The sequence below is a fragment of the Monodon monoceros genome, unplaced genomic scaffold (genome assembly GCF_005190385.1).
Source record: "Monodon monoceros isolate NGI ecotype Baffin Bay Population unplaced genomic scaffold, NGI_Narwhal_1 Super_Scaffold_14, whole genome shotgun sequence".
Lineage (NCBI taxonomy): Eukaryota > Metazoa > Chordata > Mammalia > Artiodactyla > Monodontidae > Monodon > Monodon monoceros.
This window is the reverse complement of record NW_021703770.1, coordinates 43,650,837-43,671,361: the sequence shown is the minus strand read 5'-3', so window position 1 is coordinate 43,671,361 and position 20,525 is coordinate 43,650,837. Positions and strand designations below refer to the sequence as shown.

At 35.0% G+C, this 20,525-nt stretch overlaps 1 protein-coding gene across 4 annotated transcripts in view; it reads right to left on the bottom strand.

Moving 5' to 3' along the window:
* The window catches only part of NBN (nibrin), a 45,494-nt gene extending 28,118 nt beyond the window's left edge, over positions 1-17,376 (bottom strand). The window contains exons 1-7 of one of the 4 annotated variants that reach the window (XR_003793563.1): positions 16,444-16,459; positions 15,243-15,373; positions 13,946-14,094; positions 13,332-13,491; positions 10,514-10,617; positions 2,134-2,251; positions 1,331-1,524 (exon numbers count right to left, since the gene is read on the bottom strand). Coding sequence is in view for 3 of the 4 variants with exons in the window: in XM_029222907.1 (XP_029078740.1) it covers positions 1,331-1,524; positions 2,134-2,251; positions 10,514-10,617; positions 13,332-13,491; positions 13,946-14,094; positions 15,243-15,373; positions 17,213-17,249 (893 nt within the window). In the remaining variant the exon portion in view is untranslated. Of the gene's footprint in view, positions 1-1,330; positions 1,525-2,133; positions 2,252-10,513; positions 10,618-13,331; positions 13,492-13,945; positions 14,095-15,242; positions 15,374-16,443; positions 16,460-16,622; positions 16,940-17,212 lie in introns of those variants that run through there. The other 3 variants (XM_029222907.1, XM_029222908.1, XM_029222906.1) reach the window with 3 other exon arrangements.
* Between the last annotated feature and the right edge of the window lie 3,149 nt (positions 17,377-20,525).

The following is a 20,525-nucleotide window of genomic DNA, read 5'->3' as shown; positions in this document are numbered from 1 at the left end:
TAAACTGGTCTTAAGTAAAATACTGCCTGAAAGAAGCCTTCTCTATTTAAAATAAACTTCTCCCCTCTGCCCTGTTATTCTGCTTTCTTATACACATTTGTAATTATCTGTTTACTTGTCTTTATCTGTATTTTCCTCTAGACAGTAAGCTCCAGTGGTGGCAGGGTCCATAGCTATCTTGTTAACCATTATATTCCCAGTGCCTAAAACACAATAGAATCACAGTATATTTTGGTTGTAGTAGTAAGATGGTATTTTTGTTACACAAATATTTTCTTTTTCACAGCAGTTAACACATCTCCATTAAGCAAAATATTTATGGGACACATGACTGAAATTTTACTTTTTACTTCGGCAAACCCATTTTAAAAAAAAGCAATCTTCATGGTCGGAAAGACTCCTGGGTCAGGAAAAATGAATACTGTGGAGAGCTTATTTTATGGACTTTTTAGGCATATAAATACCCTAGGCCCTAACTATTTTTAAAAAATATTTATTTATTTATTTTGCCATGCTGGGTCTTAGCTGTGGTGTGCAGGATCTTCTAGTCGCAGCATGCAGGATCTTTAGTTGCAGCATGCAGGGTCTTTTAGTTGCAACATGTGGGATCTAGTTCCCTCAACAGGGATCGAACCCAGGCCCCCTGCATTGGGAGCGTGGAGTCTTAGCCACTGGACCATCAGTGAAGTCCCAGCCCTAACTATTTTTTACTAGGTGGAGAGAAATTCAGTCAACGGACTGCCAAGGCTGATTTTTTTACTTTGTGCTTCAGAAATGCTAAGATTATTAACACCAGTAAAGAGTCTAGGAAAAAAATCCTTGCTTTAGTGCTTTCAAACTGCCACCCCTCCACACTACAAACACTATTCTAGGATACTTGATACTTTTTTTCCTGCTTTCCCATAACAGCCTATATAGCCATAATAGCCTAATTTTTATACAAATTTTCGATGGGTAATAAACAAAGGAAAAATACATTCCAGCTTGAGGCTATTTCAGAACAATTTTACATTTGAGTTTTAACTTTCTCAACTACATATTCTAGAGAAAAACAAATACTGCTTTATTAAGAGAGGTATATTCTGCAAATTCTATTAAAGTAACAAAAAAGGAGCAGAAAATAAATATTGAGATAAAACTGACATGGATAAATATATTCTATTTCTAGCATACTAAGTCACAATAAATTTCCAAGTACCATACACAATAAAATCTTTACAATAATTCTTGTATATACCTTTACATTATTATGTGGAGTGCAAAAAAAGTTACCTATAAAATCACCTACTTGCCCTTTTTTTTTTTTAACTAATAAAGAATAATTCTGTACCTCTGGAGTATATCCATAATTGAATGAATCCGTTTTTTCTGAGAGTCAGGAATTAAGGTCTGTGAATCTGTTATTCCTACATCAACAACACAAGTTCCAGGAGCCGAAAAGAAACTATCTTCTTCTTCATTGTCTTCTGTTATCAACCTAGCGTCTCCTCCTCCAAATACAACTGCTGCACTTAATTTTTTATGCTAAAAATGGAAAGAAAAAGAAAAAAAGTAATGAAATAGCCATAATTAATGTCTTGAATACATTCTTAAAATTATAAGAATTTGATTTGGGAAATAAAATATAAGCAGAATTGAAGAAAAATTGATTTTATAATACTTCCTGAGAGGACAATCTGAGCTTCCACTCTGAGAAAATCCCTAGTTCACCAGGTACCACTGCAGCCCTGGAATCCTTATATCATCTACAGCTCCTCTTCACACAGCACTGTAACTTGCATGATTTTTCCACTTGCAACATTAACTCCTGGAACTGTCATTTCAGCACACAGAAGACATTCAACAGCTGCTCACTAACCGAACAAGTTAGAACTTAAACCAAAGTTTTTGGTCTCCTCCCTGTACATATTTATATAAACTTAATTAATAAGCCAATTAAGTAAGAGATATTAAGAAATGCCATAGTCATACACATGAACGCTGGGCAAGTTCTGGTGCCTGGGCAGTTTTTTATTTCACTTTACACTTCTACACAAAATCTCAAAAGGAAGTGCATTAACAACTATTGACAACAGTAATAATTTATCCTAGTTTATAACATTTTCTTTACAAAAATTTAGCTTATAACATTACCTGTTTGGCATTTAGAAAGACAAATGTTTTCCCTTTGAAGATTTGTTTTCTTTCCTGTCGTTCTGACAGATCAATATTTTTACTTCCAATAACTGGTTCATCAATAGGTGGGTAAAAACTATAAAAAATAAAATAAAGTACATTCTAATTATATACTACACTGTATGTATAACATTAGATTTTTAAATGGAATGGCAATCTAGACACTAGAAAGGCTTAATTTCCATAATACCGTTATATTATTAAAAAATTAAGAGTTTTATCTGGGACTTAAGGACTCATAATGAGATACAATTAAATATATATGAATCAAACAACTTATGTAAATTACAAATAGTTAAGAGAGAAAAAGTAATTAAAAAGTTTAAAAAAAAGTAAAAACAAACCAAAAAAAAACCCAAAACCAAATGGTTGAAACATCATCCATTAAAGATCAAATTCTATTAGCATGCTGTGCTTGCTTAGGAACCAGTAAGTATTAGTAATAATGTTCATATTGTAATTCTATGAACTACTGCTATAAGTGTTTTGTTACAAATCTCTTTGGAGAAGCTCAGGGGATTTTAAAACCTACATTTTGTGAGTTTAAATAAAATTCCTAAAGATTTAAAAACACAATCTTTTAGCTCTTTAATGTAACACTATAAACACATCTTAATCATCCATAGATTAGGGAAAAGAAGAAAATAGAGAAGTAAAATCAACAGATAATTCAGTTCATAGTTTCAACTTTCTATATAATCAGATCTTTTGTTACAGCTATTCATAACTGAGCAGACTTTTAGTTTCTCTCTCTACCTTCTAGTAAAAATTATTAATGTTCATGGATAGAAAGGCTCGATACTGTCAACATGTCAGTTCTTCCCAACTTCATCTATAGATTAAACACAATCCCAGTAACTCCCAGCAAGTTATTTTGTGAATGTTAACAAACAGATTCTAAAGTTTACATGGAGAGGCAAAAGACCCAGAACAGCCAACACAATATTAAGGAAGAAGAACAAGGTTGGAGTACTAACACTACAGAATCCAAGACTTAATGTAAAGCGGCAGTAATCAAGAGAGTGTGGGACTTCCCTGGTGGCGCAGTGGTTAAGAATCTCCCTGCCATTGCAGGGGACACAGGTTTGAGCCTTGGTCCGGGAAGATCCCACATGCCGCAGAACAACTAAGCCCGTGCGCCAAAACTACTGAGGCCCGCGCGCCTACAGCTCGTGCTCCGCAACAAGAGAAGCCACCATGATGAGAAGCCCACACACGGCAACAAAGAGTAGCCCTCACTCGCTGCAACTAGAGAAAGCCCGCGCACAGCAACGAAGACCCAAAGCAGCCAAAAATAAATAAATTAAAATAAATAAATAAAAAAAGATTAAAAAAAAAAAAAGAATCCGCCTGCCAATGCAGAGGACATGGGTTCGAGCCCTGGTCCGGGAAGATCTCACATGCCACGGAACAACTAAGCCCGTGCACCACAACTACTGAGCCCACATGCCACGACTACTGAAGCCCGTGTGCCTAGAGCCCGTGCTCCGCGACAAGAGAAGCCACTGCAATGAGAAGCCCTCACACCGCAACAAAGAGTACCCCTATCTGCCGCAACTAGAGAAAGCCTGTGCACAGCAACAAAGACCCAACGCAGCCAAAAAATTTTAAAAATTAAAAAAAAATTTTTAATTAAAAAAAAAAGCATGGTACTGGCAAAAAGATAGACAAATAGATCAGTGGAGGAGAATGAAGAGCCCAGAAATAAACTCACATAGAGTCAATTCTGATCTTTTACAACAGAGCAAAGGCAGTACAATGGAGCTTAGTCTTTTCAACAATTGGTGATGGAACTGGACATTCACATGCAAAAAAAATGAATCTAGACCCAGATCTTACACTCTTCACAAAAATTAACTCAAAATGGATCATAGACCTAAACATAAAATGCAAAACTATAAAACTCCTGCAAGATAACACAGGAGAAAATCTAGATGACCTTGGATATGGAGATGACTCTTTAAATATAACACCAATGGCTTCATCCATGAAATAAATAAATAATAAGCTAGACTTCATTAAAATTAAAAAGTTCCACTCTGTAAAAGATAACATCAAGAGAATGAGAAGACAAACCACAGACCAGGAGAAAACATTTGCAAAAGACACATCTGACTGTTATCAAAAATATACAAAGAACTCTTAAAATTCAACAAGAACACAAACAACCTGATTTTTAAAAAGGGCCAAAGACTTTAATAGATACCTCTCCCAAGAAATAGAGAGAGCAAATAAGCATATGAAAAGATGCTCAATATTATATATCATCAAGGAAATGCAAATTAAAACAAAGAGATACCACTACACACCTATTAGAATGGCTAAAATCTAGAACACTGATACCACCAAATGCTGGTGAAGATGTAGAAGAACAGGTACTTTTATTCATTGCTGGTGGGAATGCAAAATGGTACAGCCACTTTAGAGGACACTTTGGCACTTTCCCACAAAACTAAACACATTCTTAACCATATGGTAAAGCAGTCATGCTTCTTGGGATTTACCCAGAGGAGATGAACTCATGCCATAACTTGGAAGCAACCAAGATGTCCTTCATTAGTTAATGAATAAATAAACTGTGGTACATTCAAACACGGAATATTATTCAGTGCTAAAAAGAAATGAGCTATCAAGCCATGAGAAGACATGGAGGAAACTTAAATGCATATTACTAAGTGAAAAAGGCCAATTTGGAAAGGCTACATATTGTATGATTCCAACTATATGACATTCTGGAAAAGGCAGAGCTATGAAGACAGTAAAAGATCAGTGGTTGCTGGGAGTTGGGGAAGTGGAGGGATGAATAGGTAGAGTACAGAGGGTTTTTAGACAGTGAAAATACTCCATATGATACTATAATGATGGATATATGTCATTCTACATTTGTTCAAACCCAAAGAATGTACAATACAAAGACTGAATCCTAATGTAAACTATGGACTTTGGGTGATTATGATGTGTCAATGTAGGTTCATCGATTGTAATAAATGTTCTACTCTGGTGGCAGATATCAATAATGGGGTAGGCTATGCATATGTGGGAGCAGTGGGAATACAGGAAACCTGTACTTTCCTCTCCATTTTGCTGTGAACCTAAAACTGCTCTAAAAATTAAGTCTTTAAAAAAATTACTAAAGCATAATGGTGATGATGAGGGGACAATGTAGGATGGGGGGAATCTGGACAATCAGTCACTAGAGTTAACTATCCACAGAGAGCAACATCCAATATGACAAAAATGTTTTGGTCATAAGAGTCACCATCCAGCATTTTAGAACTAATTTCCTTACATTTCCCTCCTCCCACCCCCCAGATTTCTCCTTGGGAACATACATTATCTCATACAGTAAGCTGTCATGACTAAAATTTTATTAATTAAAAACAACTTTTATAACTGACTAAACCACAAATGCATGTGTTTTAATCTGCTAGATTACTAATGGATGTTTTAAGTCTATTTTAAAGTAGTGATTCCTAGAATCTGCAATGTCAAATGACTGAGTTATCTGCAGGTAAGAGCAGATTTAGTTGGTAGAATGGAATGCAAACCCGGGGAGTTATTGCAGTTTTCTAAATAACTGACTTTAAAATTCTGTTTATTCTACTTTTAAACATATACAGAGAATAGTGGAAACTATTTTAACTATTAATTAAATCTACAATGAGAAAATAGGTAGCACTAAAAAATTAACAGGCATTCTAATTCATAAATAGGAAAAATTTTAATATCTCTTCATCAAACACCTTACGTCCCTTTCAAGAAAATTCTTCTGTAGCTTACACTTCTTTTAGTGTAAAAGGCTTCATATATATACAAATGGGTGCTTACAAATTAGTCTACATAGTAATGTAACAACACTAGATTATTGGGCCAGTCTCAGACAAAAATAGAATGTAAATGTTTAATACATACATATGGCTGAGTAAATGTGAGATTCCTACTGCTTTCTAATAACTAAAATAGCATTTTAAAATTATCTACAGCTTTGTGTTTTTCACACTGTCATTCTTAATTTTGCCACAGATAATAGATAACAGTTAACTACAGTTTAGTTCAATGAAGAGTGAACATTTGTTATACCAAGTCACATTCCATGAGAATGATATGCAATTAGCTTTCCAGAGCTCTAACTTTTATTTGTGTGATTCTTTGATGTTTGGTTCCTCTACTAAGTGCCAAGATGGCAGAAACTGTAATGCTTTTTGGCTCATCATTATATCCTCAGGTCTATCTTGCCTCGTTCAATAAATATTTAATAAATAAACCGGCAGTATAAAACAGAAATAAAAATTTCACCTAATAAATTAGAAGTAGACAGAAAGTAAAAACATCCCTCAATACAAATGTGAGTATTAAAATTCTGGGACTAGAAAAATGTATTTTGGTTTTCTTTTAAAAACATTGGTAAATTTGAGCCCCAATACTCAATAAGACTGATCTTGAAAGGAAAAAAACCCACCGTATTATCAAGAATCGAATCAAATGTTGGAGTCATACATATACGTATATATGATATATATATATATATATCATATATATATACATATATGATATATATAATACAGTGACAAATAATAGACCATGTTCTGGAATTTCATATACGTAGAAAAATCTTTCTCTCTTTAGTAGTATTAAGGATGAAAACAAGAAAGGAGAGCCTAGTGATAAATGTGAAGAAAACATCATTAAAAAGTCAGTATTTATGAAAAATTACATTCTAGAAGTTTTAAAGCATCATTGAGACTATAGTGATTTGACAGCTAGTAATAAAATTGGAAAACAGTAAATTAACTTGGCAGAGACCTAGGTTAGAGGCACACTGCCTGAATACAAGAATACCACAAATATAAAGTGACCTCTAACTTCTATAATGAAAAAATTAAAACATTTTTTGGCATACTTACACAGAAACTTCAAGAGCTACAAATAAAATAATTATGCTTTATTATGTAGTAACTGGTAAATATTATTCACAAATTCTATAAAATATTAATCTAGAAATATTGACTTTTTCCTATGTACATTTTATAACTTTATATAAATTCTTCACATGATGTTCAATAAATTTCATCTAACTCAGAGCACATCATCTTCACTTCTGTCCCAAGATTTTCCAAATACAGAATTTTTCTGAATTCATGTATAATTCTGGCCGTGGAAACTATTCCAAGCCACAATATTTCTTTGCCCAACATCTGGATAGCTGTTTATTTCATTAGTACCAAAGGTACATGTTCACGATTTCATGATTTTTTTTGGTGATCTCCAAAAGGTTTGAATTACACTGGCATCCACAACTTGTAAATCTGAGCTTGTATCTCCAGAAAAAAAATCTCTAGTGTGTGTTAAATTTCTTTGCTTTAAATTTTAATTGATTATTTAAGGTCAACTCTATAAGCTTCCTAAACTTTCATTTACCAAGATTGTTTCATGCTAATGTGTCTCTTGGGTCTGAGATTTTATTACAAGCTAATAAGTTAACCTATTCCTCTTTCATGGATGCTGGCAGAAGACACAAGACTCCTGGGTCAGAGACAAAGCAAGCAGCAAGCCTCAGTGTGTTTGCAGCAGGTCTCCTTCCATGCCAAGTCCCCTGGGGATGACACAGAAGGTACATACCATGGGTTGTGTTACAGGAGAGGTATATACCATGGGTAGTGTTACACTGAACTTGGGAATCCACCCATTTTATAACAAGCTATAAGCAGGCCTGCTCTCTGTCCTGGGAAGGAGATATTACCTCATTCCTCCAGGTTTCTCACTGCAAACATAACCCTGAGAAATGGCCTGGGTATAGGGTAGTCAGGGCCTTTCATTCTTGGCATAACCAGCAAGTTTTGTATGATGTAAGGACTCTCTTCCAACAGTGTTTTCTAAAAACAATGCTGCTTGTTGTTTAAAATAAACTGAGAAAGGGAAACTCCCTTTTTCTCTTGAGGATCATTTTTTTTACATTCAGACATATATAATATTTTAATGAACTTCCTTTATTAGAGCACAGAGTATCAAAATTAAATACTTCTTTTAAATGTAATCTAAAAATTACTTCATCTACATTGGTACTTTGATAACAGTATAGGAAAATTAGGTACCACAAACCATATCAGGTACTCTATCTTAACCCTTCACTTACTCTGTTTCGTGGTAACAGTGCAAAGATGCAGACATAACTGTACCAAAAAGGACTAAACATTTTGTTAGGTAAAAATATTATAGTATGCCTCCTAATTTAAATTCAGGACTAGTGATAATGCTTTTACAGAACTAAAAGAACAGGTAGTTATGTAATAGAAGAGCCACCACAATTTATCTCATATCCCTTTTATAACCCATCATACTACTATTTAATATCTTAAATTTAATCATTTTTCTATTTAATTGAGTATGGAGTCAAATTAGTCTTCAACAAACATATCAAAATGGATCCCAATAAGTATAGCAATCTATTAAGGCAAAAAACTACGTATTTTAAAATAGTATTAAAAACTTGATTATCAGTTGCCATCATCAAACATGAACTAATGTAATAGTCTTTCCTGGTTAACACTGAATTAGGAGTTAGTGAACAATCTTAGAGTAGCGATGTTTTATTATAGTCATCTAAGTTAATACAATCACAAATTGAAGCCAGAAAAAAACTATGCCTAACCTAAAGTAAAAACGACAAAAAAACAAAAAACCAAGGTTAAATACACCTGAGAATCTGAACAAATAAGCAAGAATCAATGACTAATTCTAAAAACTCTAAGACCATAAAACATATCACCAGTAGTAAAAAGTCAGACCCCTCCACTCTTAAGTAATCTAGAATTAACAATGGTTTATTATCTGTAACAAGAGTCATTATTTATAGGATTTATCAACTTTTCTAGGGAGGGGCATAAATAGGCTTCAGGGAAAAATGTAATTCTGTTGAAATACTATGTAAGTTGGCAGTAAGTGAAGTTTCTAGAGGAGAGACCAGTGCTTTCATTTTCTCACAGGGGGTCTAGGACTCAAAAAAGGTTAAGAATCATCTATTTTAAAATCTCGGGAATTCCCTGGTGGTCTAGTGGTTAGGACTCTGCATTTTCACTGCCAAGGGCCCAGGTTCAATCCCTGGTCAGGGAACTCAGATCCCGCAAGCCACTTGGCGTGGCCAAAAAATAAAATAAAATCTGAAGATTTCTTTCCAGAGGAAAGCATATTTTCTGTTAACCAGATTATAAAATACAAGAAACCTCCCAAATGAAAATTAAAAACAAAGAGAAAAATCTGATATTCAGTTACTTTTAAAAGCAGATACATATTATCAGGTATAAATAGTTCCTAAAAATATATGTACTGGGCAAATTAGCTTATAATAGCTAGTAATATTTTAAAATTGGTAATAAAATACTTAGCTTGAATAGGTAATACTTAACTTAAATTGGGTAATAAAATACTTAATTTGCATAGAAGTTTAGATTTTTAAAACTTCCTCAAATCTATTATGCCATATAGACTATAAGCTACTGACATACATTTTAGGCAAGCATGTTCTTATGTTGACTAAAAACACCCACCGTTTTATAGTCACCAGTATTTTAACCATGCAATCTAAAAAGAAAAATCACAAATATCTTCCTCCTCAACCATAGCTTATATTACTGCAAACATTACTAATACAATACATACAGTGTATAGATCCTTTAGTCTGGTGGTTCACAAATTTAGCAGAGCATCCAAAAAATTAAATAAATAATCAAGCTACTATGAATCTTCCCAGATATTGCAATTAGCTACACTTCTTTTAATAAGCACCTATTATGATGCCAGGCAATATGCTCAGACTTTATGTATGCCACGAGTTAAGATAAATAATACTTATACTAATACTAATAATACTGAATACTTAGACACTCAGCAGGACAGGTATTAGTCTCATTTTTCAAAGGAGGTAACTGACACTTAGAAGAAATCAGCTCAATTCCCAAGGCCACAGCGCTGTTAATATTCTGGCCCAGGACTCTGAGGCTCCACAACAGGGATGCTGCACCACACAATTCCTGGTGTCTTGCATGCATGATGCCCAGCATTGGCATGTGTGCTCTACTGACTTCACCTCTATGCTATTACTGTCCTTCAATATTTTCCTTTTAATACTGGCACATATGTAACATGTGTTTCACAGAGATAAGAACAATCGACAAAGAACTGGGAAACTTTCTTCACATACTAACAAGAAAACTTCATTAATAATACTGAACTATAACATTACATCCTGAAATAGTCAATAAAGAGGGAATTAACCTAAATAAAACCAGTGCTATCATATTTTGTAAGTCATATTTTATTATACTTAAAATACGCAATATACCTTTCAATTTCTGGAGGCTGTTTCTTGGACTGAACTGTTTTAAGAAATTCAGTAAAATATTCTGGTTTTACAATCGGACGCCCACAAATGAGTGCACATATTGTCTAAAAAGAAGAAAACATGTGAATACATATACTCATACCCTAGCGTTTTTAAAGATGTTAAGTTATAGACTACAAAGAGGCTGTTCTATTCTGTTTTTCCTCCTGTCTCTCTAAATTTATAAAGGAGACACAATCTATAAAACAGAAGCCAGTATTGGTCACTGCCTAGTTTTAGTATAAAAATCCCTGTATAATCACTTGATTATTAGAAGCTACCAATTACAATACAGGGGGGGACAGATTGGGAGTTTGGGATTGACATATACACAATGCTATATTTAGAATAGATAACCAATGAGGACCTACTGTATAGCTCAGGGGACTCTGCTTGATATTCTGTAATAACCTAAACGGGAAAAGAATTTGAAAAAGAATAGATACATGTGTATGTATAACTGAATCACTTTGCTGTACACCTGAAACTAACAAGGTTGTTAATCAACTATACTCCAATATAAAATAAAAATTAAAAATAAACAAACTGTGGTAACTACAATTCATGTAAGTCAGAATCCTGCAAAGCAAAGGCCTATATGCTAAAATAGCAATAAGACTGTAGAAATAACAAATAAATGTAACATACAGGCAAGTAGTGATAAACAATAAACAATCATTATTAAAGGTGAAAAAAAAGAAGTTACCAATTACAATATTAATTTAAAAACTGCTTGGGGAGGGCAGAACAACATAACATAAAATACAAGTCAATTTAAAAATGTATACCATTTTAAAAACATTAAAATGTACAAGAATTAAGGAAATGTAATGTCTGCCCTAGAGAAGACAGTAACAAGAGATAAACATGAGAGCTCTTTCACCTTAATTGCCTTTCAAACTGATTTTAATTATGGAATAAAGTCTTTTTAAGAAAGTAAATAAAGGAATAACTCTTTAGTGTTGGACAAAAGCTGAAAATAAGTATATACAGACGGAGTGGGGGAAGAAACTTCAACTAGCAAGTGAATTAAACTATAAGCCTCAAATAAGATGTATCCACAAAATTTGAGACAGATTAAAATATACCATCACTGGCAATGAAAATAAGATTCAGCATAATTCCAGGAAATAATACAACTAAAGAATTGGTAAGAATGCTTCTAATAAACATGGGAAATTACCTAAATGTGAGCAAGCAATTTAGGGTATCTCTCAAGAATGAAATCTGAAAGTTATGAACCTCAAATATGAATGAAATAATTGACTTCTTGCATGAAGCAGTAATGTGCAATTCAACACTGGACTGAGTAAACTCCAATACATGTGATCCTGGGCAAAGGATTCAATTGCTCCATGCCTCAGTTTCCTCTTCAGAAAATAAAAACTGAACTGAATGCTCTTTAGGTTACCTTTTGGTTCTAACATTCAACAATTTTAAAAGTATAAACTAACCTGTATTTTTGGAAAATTTACTAAAAAAATAATATAATGACAAATTTTTTTTGCACACGATTGATCAGAAATATTGAAAAAGGAGTATTGCTCTGCAAGCCTTTGTTGGTATATATACAGTACTCTCTAATATCCAGGGACTGGGTGGCCATTAGCATCCTAGTCACTGGAATACTGTGTACTATGGTAAATGGATCCTAGTTTCCAGGTCTGTCACAGACTCAGTAAAATATCTTTCAAGACCACCTAACTGCCTTTGCTCTTATTTCATACCCACCAAGCAATGGCATGATTACCTATTCCATTTCTCAGGTACCTTGGTATCTTCAAGGGGACCATGTTGGAGTCTACATGTAAATATTCTGGTCACTATAAAGATACATCCCTACTATAAACTAATAAATGGACATTTTGAATTATGAATCTATTATTTGGGTTTATTAGCATAAATTACTATTCAGGAGGCTAATCACTCTGTTGAATTTATAAATCAATTTCATAAACTTACAAAGATGAAACAATCTTTGATCCAAGTTTAACATGAGGTTCAATTTGAACAGCAAGCCTTTCTCTATGACACCTATTTAGGTATAAGACACATATTCTAATTTAATTAATTATATATTAAAGGATTTTTGTATCATTGAATAAAGGAATCTACTGTTGCTTTTCACCATAGATATTAACCTAAAACAATCTCACATATCTATAGTCAACCTGCTGAAGGAGACGAATCACCTCCCCAAATCATTCTTCAATTAGTTTTGGATTAACCAAATCTGAAGATGATGCAAAGTCTGAAACATCCCAAAATATATCACTGCTTTGACAAATAACATATATCTACATATCTCTAGATTGTGACAATACATTAAGGTAATATTGTAAGAACCTAAAGTCTTTGTGATTAGGGTCTAAAGCCAAATAAGAACTAAAGAAAAGAGCATGAAACCATGAGATGGTATCAGAGACTGGAGGAAGAAAAGACATGAGCTGCTAACTTTGAAGATTGGCAGTTGATCTCTAATTGCTTTGCTTTTAGACTGAAAACACAAACTATAGGCTGTAATAACTTCTTGGTGAAAGGATAATATAAATCATTTAAATGCTAAATCAGTATCTGAAATATAATTTAATGTGCTTTTGCTTGCCCCATCCTAGCCTATACGGTAGATAGGGGGTTCATTGGCATATATAAATCTACAACTAACAGTTCTGATAGTTTTAAAGCAAGTGACTTTTAAAACATCCGTGTATAGTGGGTAAAGGAATAAACTTAAATTCAGAGAACTTACTTTAACATAATAACAAGGCATTCAACTTACTTTAATGGTAACTTTAACTGATGTCATGACAAGATGAGTACATTCCTCTGTCCAATTGTTTACAGTAAGTCCTCCAAGTTGCAATACAGCTTGACTTAAAGCAGTTTTCCCAGAGACATCTAAACAAGAAGAGCACGCAACCAAAGGTTCATACTCTACTCTGTAAATGAGAATAAGTTACATAAAGTTATCATAGTTATAGAGATGGCAACTTATGGTACTTTAAACTTTAAGCTCGCATCATATGCTGTTATTTTAATTTTTATTAAATTACTAAACTTTCTAACTTATGAAATTATCACTTCCTAAGTCTTAAGTCGCAATTAAGAAAAAAACAATGATCAAAGTTTAACATTATACTTTGACCTATGCAGAATCAAACAAAAGTAGCTCCCATCAAGGTTCTTAGGGCCCACTCAAACTCTCATTCACTCTTTTCACTATCTATGATTAATAAAATGCACTAACCACGTGTGGTGCGAAGTTCACCACTGTCCTAAGTAGGAACTAAATAGACTGGTTCCAATTCATTATCCATAAATATCCTTTTCCTTGAGAATCTGATTGGTACAAAATAAAGCTGTCCATTTTAATATCAATTTAAAAATTCTTACCTGAATTTACTTTCAAACACTCCAAAGGTAACTCTATCCCCTGTCTTCAAAATTCGGGAAAGGCCATTCTGCATTTTTTCCTCATTAACAAACGTACCATACTTAGAATTATCTTTTATTGTCAATATAGGGATTTCATCTGTTTGACTCTGAAAAAAAAAATCAATAAATAATTTAAAGTCTCTTACCGCTCAGTAAATACTATTCCTAGGGGGAAAGGTTTCAAAACAAAAGGTTGATAACTTCTGGAATAGGTGATAGGTGGCTAACCTCCCAACACAGTAGGCAATAGAGTTATTGTTTTGGTTGCAAGCAAAGAATGATCACTCAACTAGCAATTAAGAGAAAAATGTCAATTCCAGAATCACTCCTCTTAGAACATACATTTTCTTTATTTTTGTAAGTCAGTGGAGATTTTCCTGACCCCTCATAATTTGAGAATTGTTTGCTTTTGTACAGTCTGTTTCATGTATAACATGACAGCTTCATTCCTAAGGTTTTTGTTTTTTTTTTAAATTATCAAAATCACATAGTAAAAATCAGTCCAATGCAAAAAGGCTAGAGTGTCTGACTTGCAGTAACAATTTTTTTTCTTTAAGATTTTCAACAATGTTTTTCTATACCTAAAAGAATACAGACACAAAACCTAAATATTACTGAACAGATCCAGCATTTGCCAACATGCAGTCTTTGCTCAAAATAATGGCTTTTCTTTCTTAATTACCACCAGCATTACCATGAGCACAGCTATTTGTATATATTTATATTACTTTTACAATCTACCTTTATTATTAAAACAACCAACACACCAAAACAAACTCAAAGCCATTCAAAGGAGCTGTGGGGCATATACAACAGCTGTTTTCCCTAGTAAAGCAAATCAATTTCCCTTGTGAAAACCTAAGATATACAGGAAACACCAGTGTTCATATGGCTGCATTAACTCATTAAAGCAGGAGTCACGATGGTCTATTCACTGTTCTATTCCCAGGCTTTGGCACAGTGACTGACACACAGTAAGCACTCAATAAATGTTCAAGTAAATAAATATGTTCTACTTCCCCTGAGTTTCTAAATCACTAAAACAAATAGTAAAATACTGAAACAGAAACGTCAAATCTTAAATAAACAAATATCACCAGTACCACTGCCCAAACGTCCTTAATTTTGTGAACATTTAAAGAAAACTAACAGCTTTATAAAAAGTCTCCCAAACTCTCTTACATATACACCAGGGTAAACTTTTGTGATTTCAATCCTCTTACTGTCAGCTAGTGAAATAAAATTAGTAACTTACCAGGTTAGTTACAGAAAAGTTAGCAGTTAATACAGCATGATTTCGGCTGATTGATTGATCATCTTCAATTAGAATGCCACAGTTTTTCCTTCCAACAATGTACTCAACACCAGCCAAAAGTCTGTATGGTTCTAAGAGAATTTTTTTAAAAAGTAAATTAACAGGTACACACACACATAAACATGTATTTAAGACATACGTATGGCAAATATTTAAACATTTTTATTTTGCTATTTAAAGGCTAATAATCAACTTTACATAAGTCAAACTTGTGTTTTCCAGTAAAGTCTCACTGAAGGAGGCATATCTAAATAGATAGAAAGCTCTACCATTTTTCTAACAGGAAAACAATTTTGTCAGTGCTTGCCCAAATTAACTTATAATTTAATGCATTACCAAATAAAATCACAACACTATGTTTGGAGCTTGATAAACGAATTCAAAATTCCATCAGGAAAATATAATGTGAAAAACTGTCCAGAAAAATGTGAATATTATGGGAACTTCCTCTACCAGGTGGTAAAATATGCCACAAAGTGAAAGCAGTTTAAAAGTATGGTATTGGATCAAGAGTAAAAAATATAGATCAATGCAGGGAAAGTCCAGACCAGACTCAAGTGCATAATTTGGGGATTTTTTTTTTTTTATGTTAAAGGTAGCTTTTAGAACAACGTGAAAAGGTTATTAGTTTAAATAAAATTTGGAAATCACAAATTGTTGGAAGAACAGCATGTACGTTGAAGACTTGTAGAGTTTAGTCTGGTACCACTGGAGTGGTAGAGTGATTAGGTCAAATAAACTAGACAAGTAGAAAGGAGTCCAGGTAAACCTTGACGAGACCTGGATTATATTTTATTAATCAGATTCTTAACCTAGAGTGGACTCTTTCAACAAAAAATCTTTTGTGTTGGTTTCCCTACATTTTTCTTAGAAGGATGGAACCCCATATCCTCCATCTGATTCCGAAAAGAGTTCAAGATCCCCCAAAAGTTAAGAATGCCACCCACTGGCACTAGGGGCATTTTTCTTCTGCTGCTTCCTTAAAGGAACTCAAAGAGCCAGCCACAGGCTACAACTGTTTCTGGAAACTGTTCCTACTGTGTTACACCTCGCAATGCTCCAAGTCCACAGTGAAACTTGATCTTTGAGTCTCTATACTTTTTAGTATCTACAGTATTATTACAGTATTTATTTTCCTTACCATTAGTTTGGCCCTCTCCATACTTCCTTACACTGTCAGTCCATTTAGCCTCTACGTAGATCTTTTCTTCAATCATAATGTAAACTTCCGGAGGGCAAGGCCAATCATAGGCTACAACTGCTTATCTATCAACTAATAAGTACTTACATATATTAGGCAACCAATTTACATGCAATTACCATTTTCCGCTGCTAGAAATGCAGAAAAAAATTTTTTTCAGTTGTTGATGACAAAACGGTAAAAGGCGCCGAAACAAAACCAAAATTATGCTTTCCTGTAGTTGCCATTTACACAAGTCATCTCCGTGGCTCCTCACAATGCGCTCAAGACAGAGTCATAGAGTCTTCCAGACTGTTAACTTATTCTGGATGTTTCCTCAAAAGCTTAAAACGCTAGATGTCGTAACATACACCCGGCCAAGACTCAATCCGGAAGACCATTTAAGCCCGGGTCAGAGCTAGTCCCGCCAGAGGAGTTGGTCCCAACCACGGAGAACCTGGCGGTAGACCGGGAGGAAAGGACCCGGCAGTCACTGAACGGCCCAGTGTCGCATGCCTCCTCCCCCCGTCAGACCAAAGCTTGGTTCGCAAGCACTGCGCACCCGCCGAGAAAGACTACGCAGTTCCCACACAACAAATGCGCGGCTTTCGCACCAGCTTTCGCAGTCTCCCAGGGCGAGAACGGACCGAAAGTAACGATCCGCAAACCCTGTGCCCACCGCATCTGCTCCCGGGAAACCGGTCCCCAGACAGCTCCCTACCGCCCTTACCTCGGGCAGGGCCCGCAGCTGGCAGCAACCTCCACATGGCCTGGAACACTAGGGTCTGGCCGATGTGCGACAGCGTAACCGCGGCTGACCGACGTGCGCGGCCGCGGCGCCTGCGATTGGCGCAGACTCCGGGACGTGCGCGCTCCTGGAAGCCACACCTGCCTAAGAAGCGGAGGGATAGACAGAAGTGCGGCGTTGGCGCCTAGTCGCCACCCTGTGGTTAGGAAAGGAATAGCGCAATGTGTATTGAAATGTGCTGTCTTAAAAGGATCCCATTTTAAGGTGTTCAATGAATACAAGATTATCGATTTTTTTTCTGATTGTGAATGGAAATGATTTTAAAAATCAGCTTCAAAGCAACGTAAGGAAACTTTCTAATTAAAGATATTAACGTAGTGACCAGTTACGTATTTCCATGCATTTGCAATTGCTTAAATTGCGGTCATTCCTTCGTATGGATCCTAATGATTGTGATAATTATAGTGAAGATAAGTATTTCACTCCAATTATTTTTACTCTTCTCCAAGCTCAGATAAAGTTCTCCTAATTTCTCTGTTTCATAATGTTGCACTTTCATCTAATCAGTAGCTAAGTACTGGGGAGTCTATCCGTCCTTTCCATTTCTACTTGTACCAAGCTGGTGCAAGCTCTTCTCTTAATGCTATAGTAGCTTCCTAATCCTTCACCACCCACCTCCTGCACTAATCCATTCTACAGTCTACACACTACAAAGTAAACACCCTAGAGTACACTTCTGATCACATAATTTTTGGTTTTCAAAAGCATTCTGAAATGAGAAGGAAGAAAGATGTCACTTTAAAAGGCTGGTTTATGAAAGGCTCTGTTATGAACATAGATGCAAAAATCTTACGCACAAAATTAGTGAATTGAATCAGGTGGTGTATAAAAAGGATAATCATGACTAAGTGGGGCTTATTCCAGAAATAGAAGGGTGGGTGTTAACTGGGGGAAAAAAATAAATGTAATTCACCAGAATAACAGGAAAAAGCGAGCAAAATAATGATCATCTTGGTAGCTGCAGTAAAATCATTTGATAAAATTCCACATTCATCCATTTATTCTCAGCAAAATTGGAATGAAGGGAACATTCTTGATCAGATAAAAGGCATCTACCAAATAACTGCTGCTTACATTATACTTAAGGTAAATTATTTCATGTTTCCCCCGACATCAGGAATGAAATAAGTACATATTTGCTCTTAGCACTTATTTTAAACATGGTTTTGGATGTTCTAAGCAGTGTAAAATGGAAAAAGAAAAGGCATATGGATTGGAAAGGAAGAAATAACAGTCATTATTCACAAATAACATGATCATGTACATTGAAAATCTAAAAGAACTGAAAAGTATATTTAATAAGGTCACTGAACACAATGTCTAAAAAATTCAGTTGTATACCTTTATTCCAGAAAATAAATAGAATGTGACATTTAAATAGCTAATTATAGTAGCACCAACAGTCATCAAATACCTTATAAGAAATCTATCAAAAGATGTGATACAAAACATTATTGACTGCAAAAAACTACTGACAGAAATGAAAATAAGTTCTAAATAAATTCAGTATAGTATACCATGTTCGTGGATTAAGATGCCATTTCTCACAAAATTGATCTTTCTATACAATGAAAAATGAATATAAAAATGTCCCAATTTTTTGAGTGGAAATTGATAAGCAGTTTTTAAAATCTATATAGAAATGCAAAGGCTGAGAATAGCCAAGGAAATTTTGAAGAAGAATAAAGCTGGAGTGCTTACAACTACCAAGTATCAGGATGTATTTATAAAGTTATATTGTCAGTGTTCTGTTGACACGAGGATAAAAAAGAGGCAAATGTGTCAAAATAGACCTAACCCATGTTAGGTCAACCATGTTGATCTGCATATGTAATTTGATTTTTCAAAAGTGATATTACAGATCAATGGAAGAAAGTTCTTCCTTTTTCAGTAAATGGTCCTAGGGTTATTAGTTAACACTACAAAAGAAATGAAGACTGACCCCATACTTCACACACATACAAACTTTCAAATATACAAAACAGTATTGTTAGCTTATAGTCATGTTGTACATCACAACTGGAAATTTCTATATTGTTTTTTATTTACTATCTTGCCTGTGCAATTTCAGAGGCTCCCCATTGGCCTTTCCCACTTTGATAGCTCTTATTCCGTAGGCCAAAGAACTGTACTAATGTGGGTGCTTTACTAACTACCAGATATGTCCTTTTCAATTGTATATTTGGGAACTGTGGAAATGACCACCAGATAGGTCCCTGTGCTCAGTGGATGTACTTCTTCCACACCTGGGCAAAAATTCCATTTATTATCTGGCTCCTATCTACCTCTAACTGCGGGCCATATTAATTCTTTGTGTTCCTGGGTATCAATAATGATTGTGTCCAACAATCCTCAAAATGTTTGAGCATTCCCTCTTCCTCAGTGTACGGTTTCCCGAGGAAATGGCCATAGGTCCTTTTGAGGAAGGACTGAGGGTGGGGTGGGCACGGACGGGGAAATCATTACCATATATTCTCACCAAAGTGTTACAGGGTGCTTCCTCCTGGCAATCCTGCCTCTCCTTCAGTAAATGGGTTCTGGATTGGTAAACTGCCTCAAGTTAGAAAACTGGGTAAGAGACTGACTTTTTATTGAGACTGCTGCTCTCAGCCTTATGTCACTCATCCTTGATTTCTTGTCATTGTATAGGTTGAGCATGCCCTTGTTAGCTAACCTCTATCTTTCCCCCTAGGGATGCCGTATTCTATTAATCATCTTCAGAGGTCAGGATCTCTGACTGTCACTCCTATTTTGCCACTCATTTGGATACGTGTAGTGGTACCTTTCTGATGGTTAAGTGCTGCCACCTGGCTTCTACTGTTTCAGGATTCTGTTAGCCTTGTTGTTTATATGTGAACCCAGTTCTGTAACAACATCTTTTATCACTCCCCATGACCTATGAGGAGAGCCACCACTGAGCTTCTCAGTGATGCTGGTGCCCCTCTCACCAGAGAATTCCTAGTCACTTTGATAAATAGAGCATCTGTATTAGAATACTGGCATGCCTACTTCTCTGAGCATTTTGCTCCTTACATCCTCCATCTGCCATTACAATTCTTCCATTTCTACTTCTCTTCGTGTGGGCCACCACTTTCTTCAAGCTTCTAAGAGCCATCATGGAAGAATGATAGTCATATTTCCTAGGGTCCTTGATAGTATTAAATCCTCTCTCCCTGGAGAGTGCTGCCAAATCAATAAACTCTCCCTTGTCCAAATTTATTTTCCATCTGCTCCT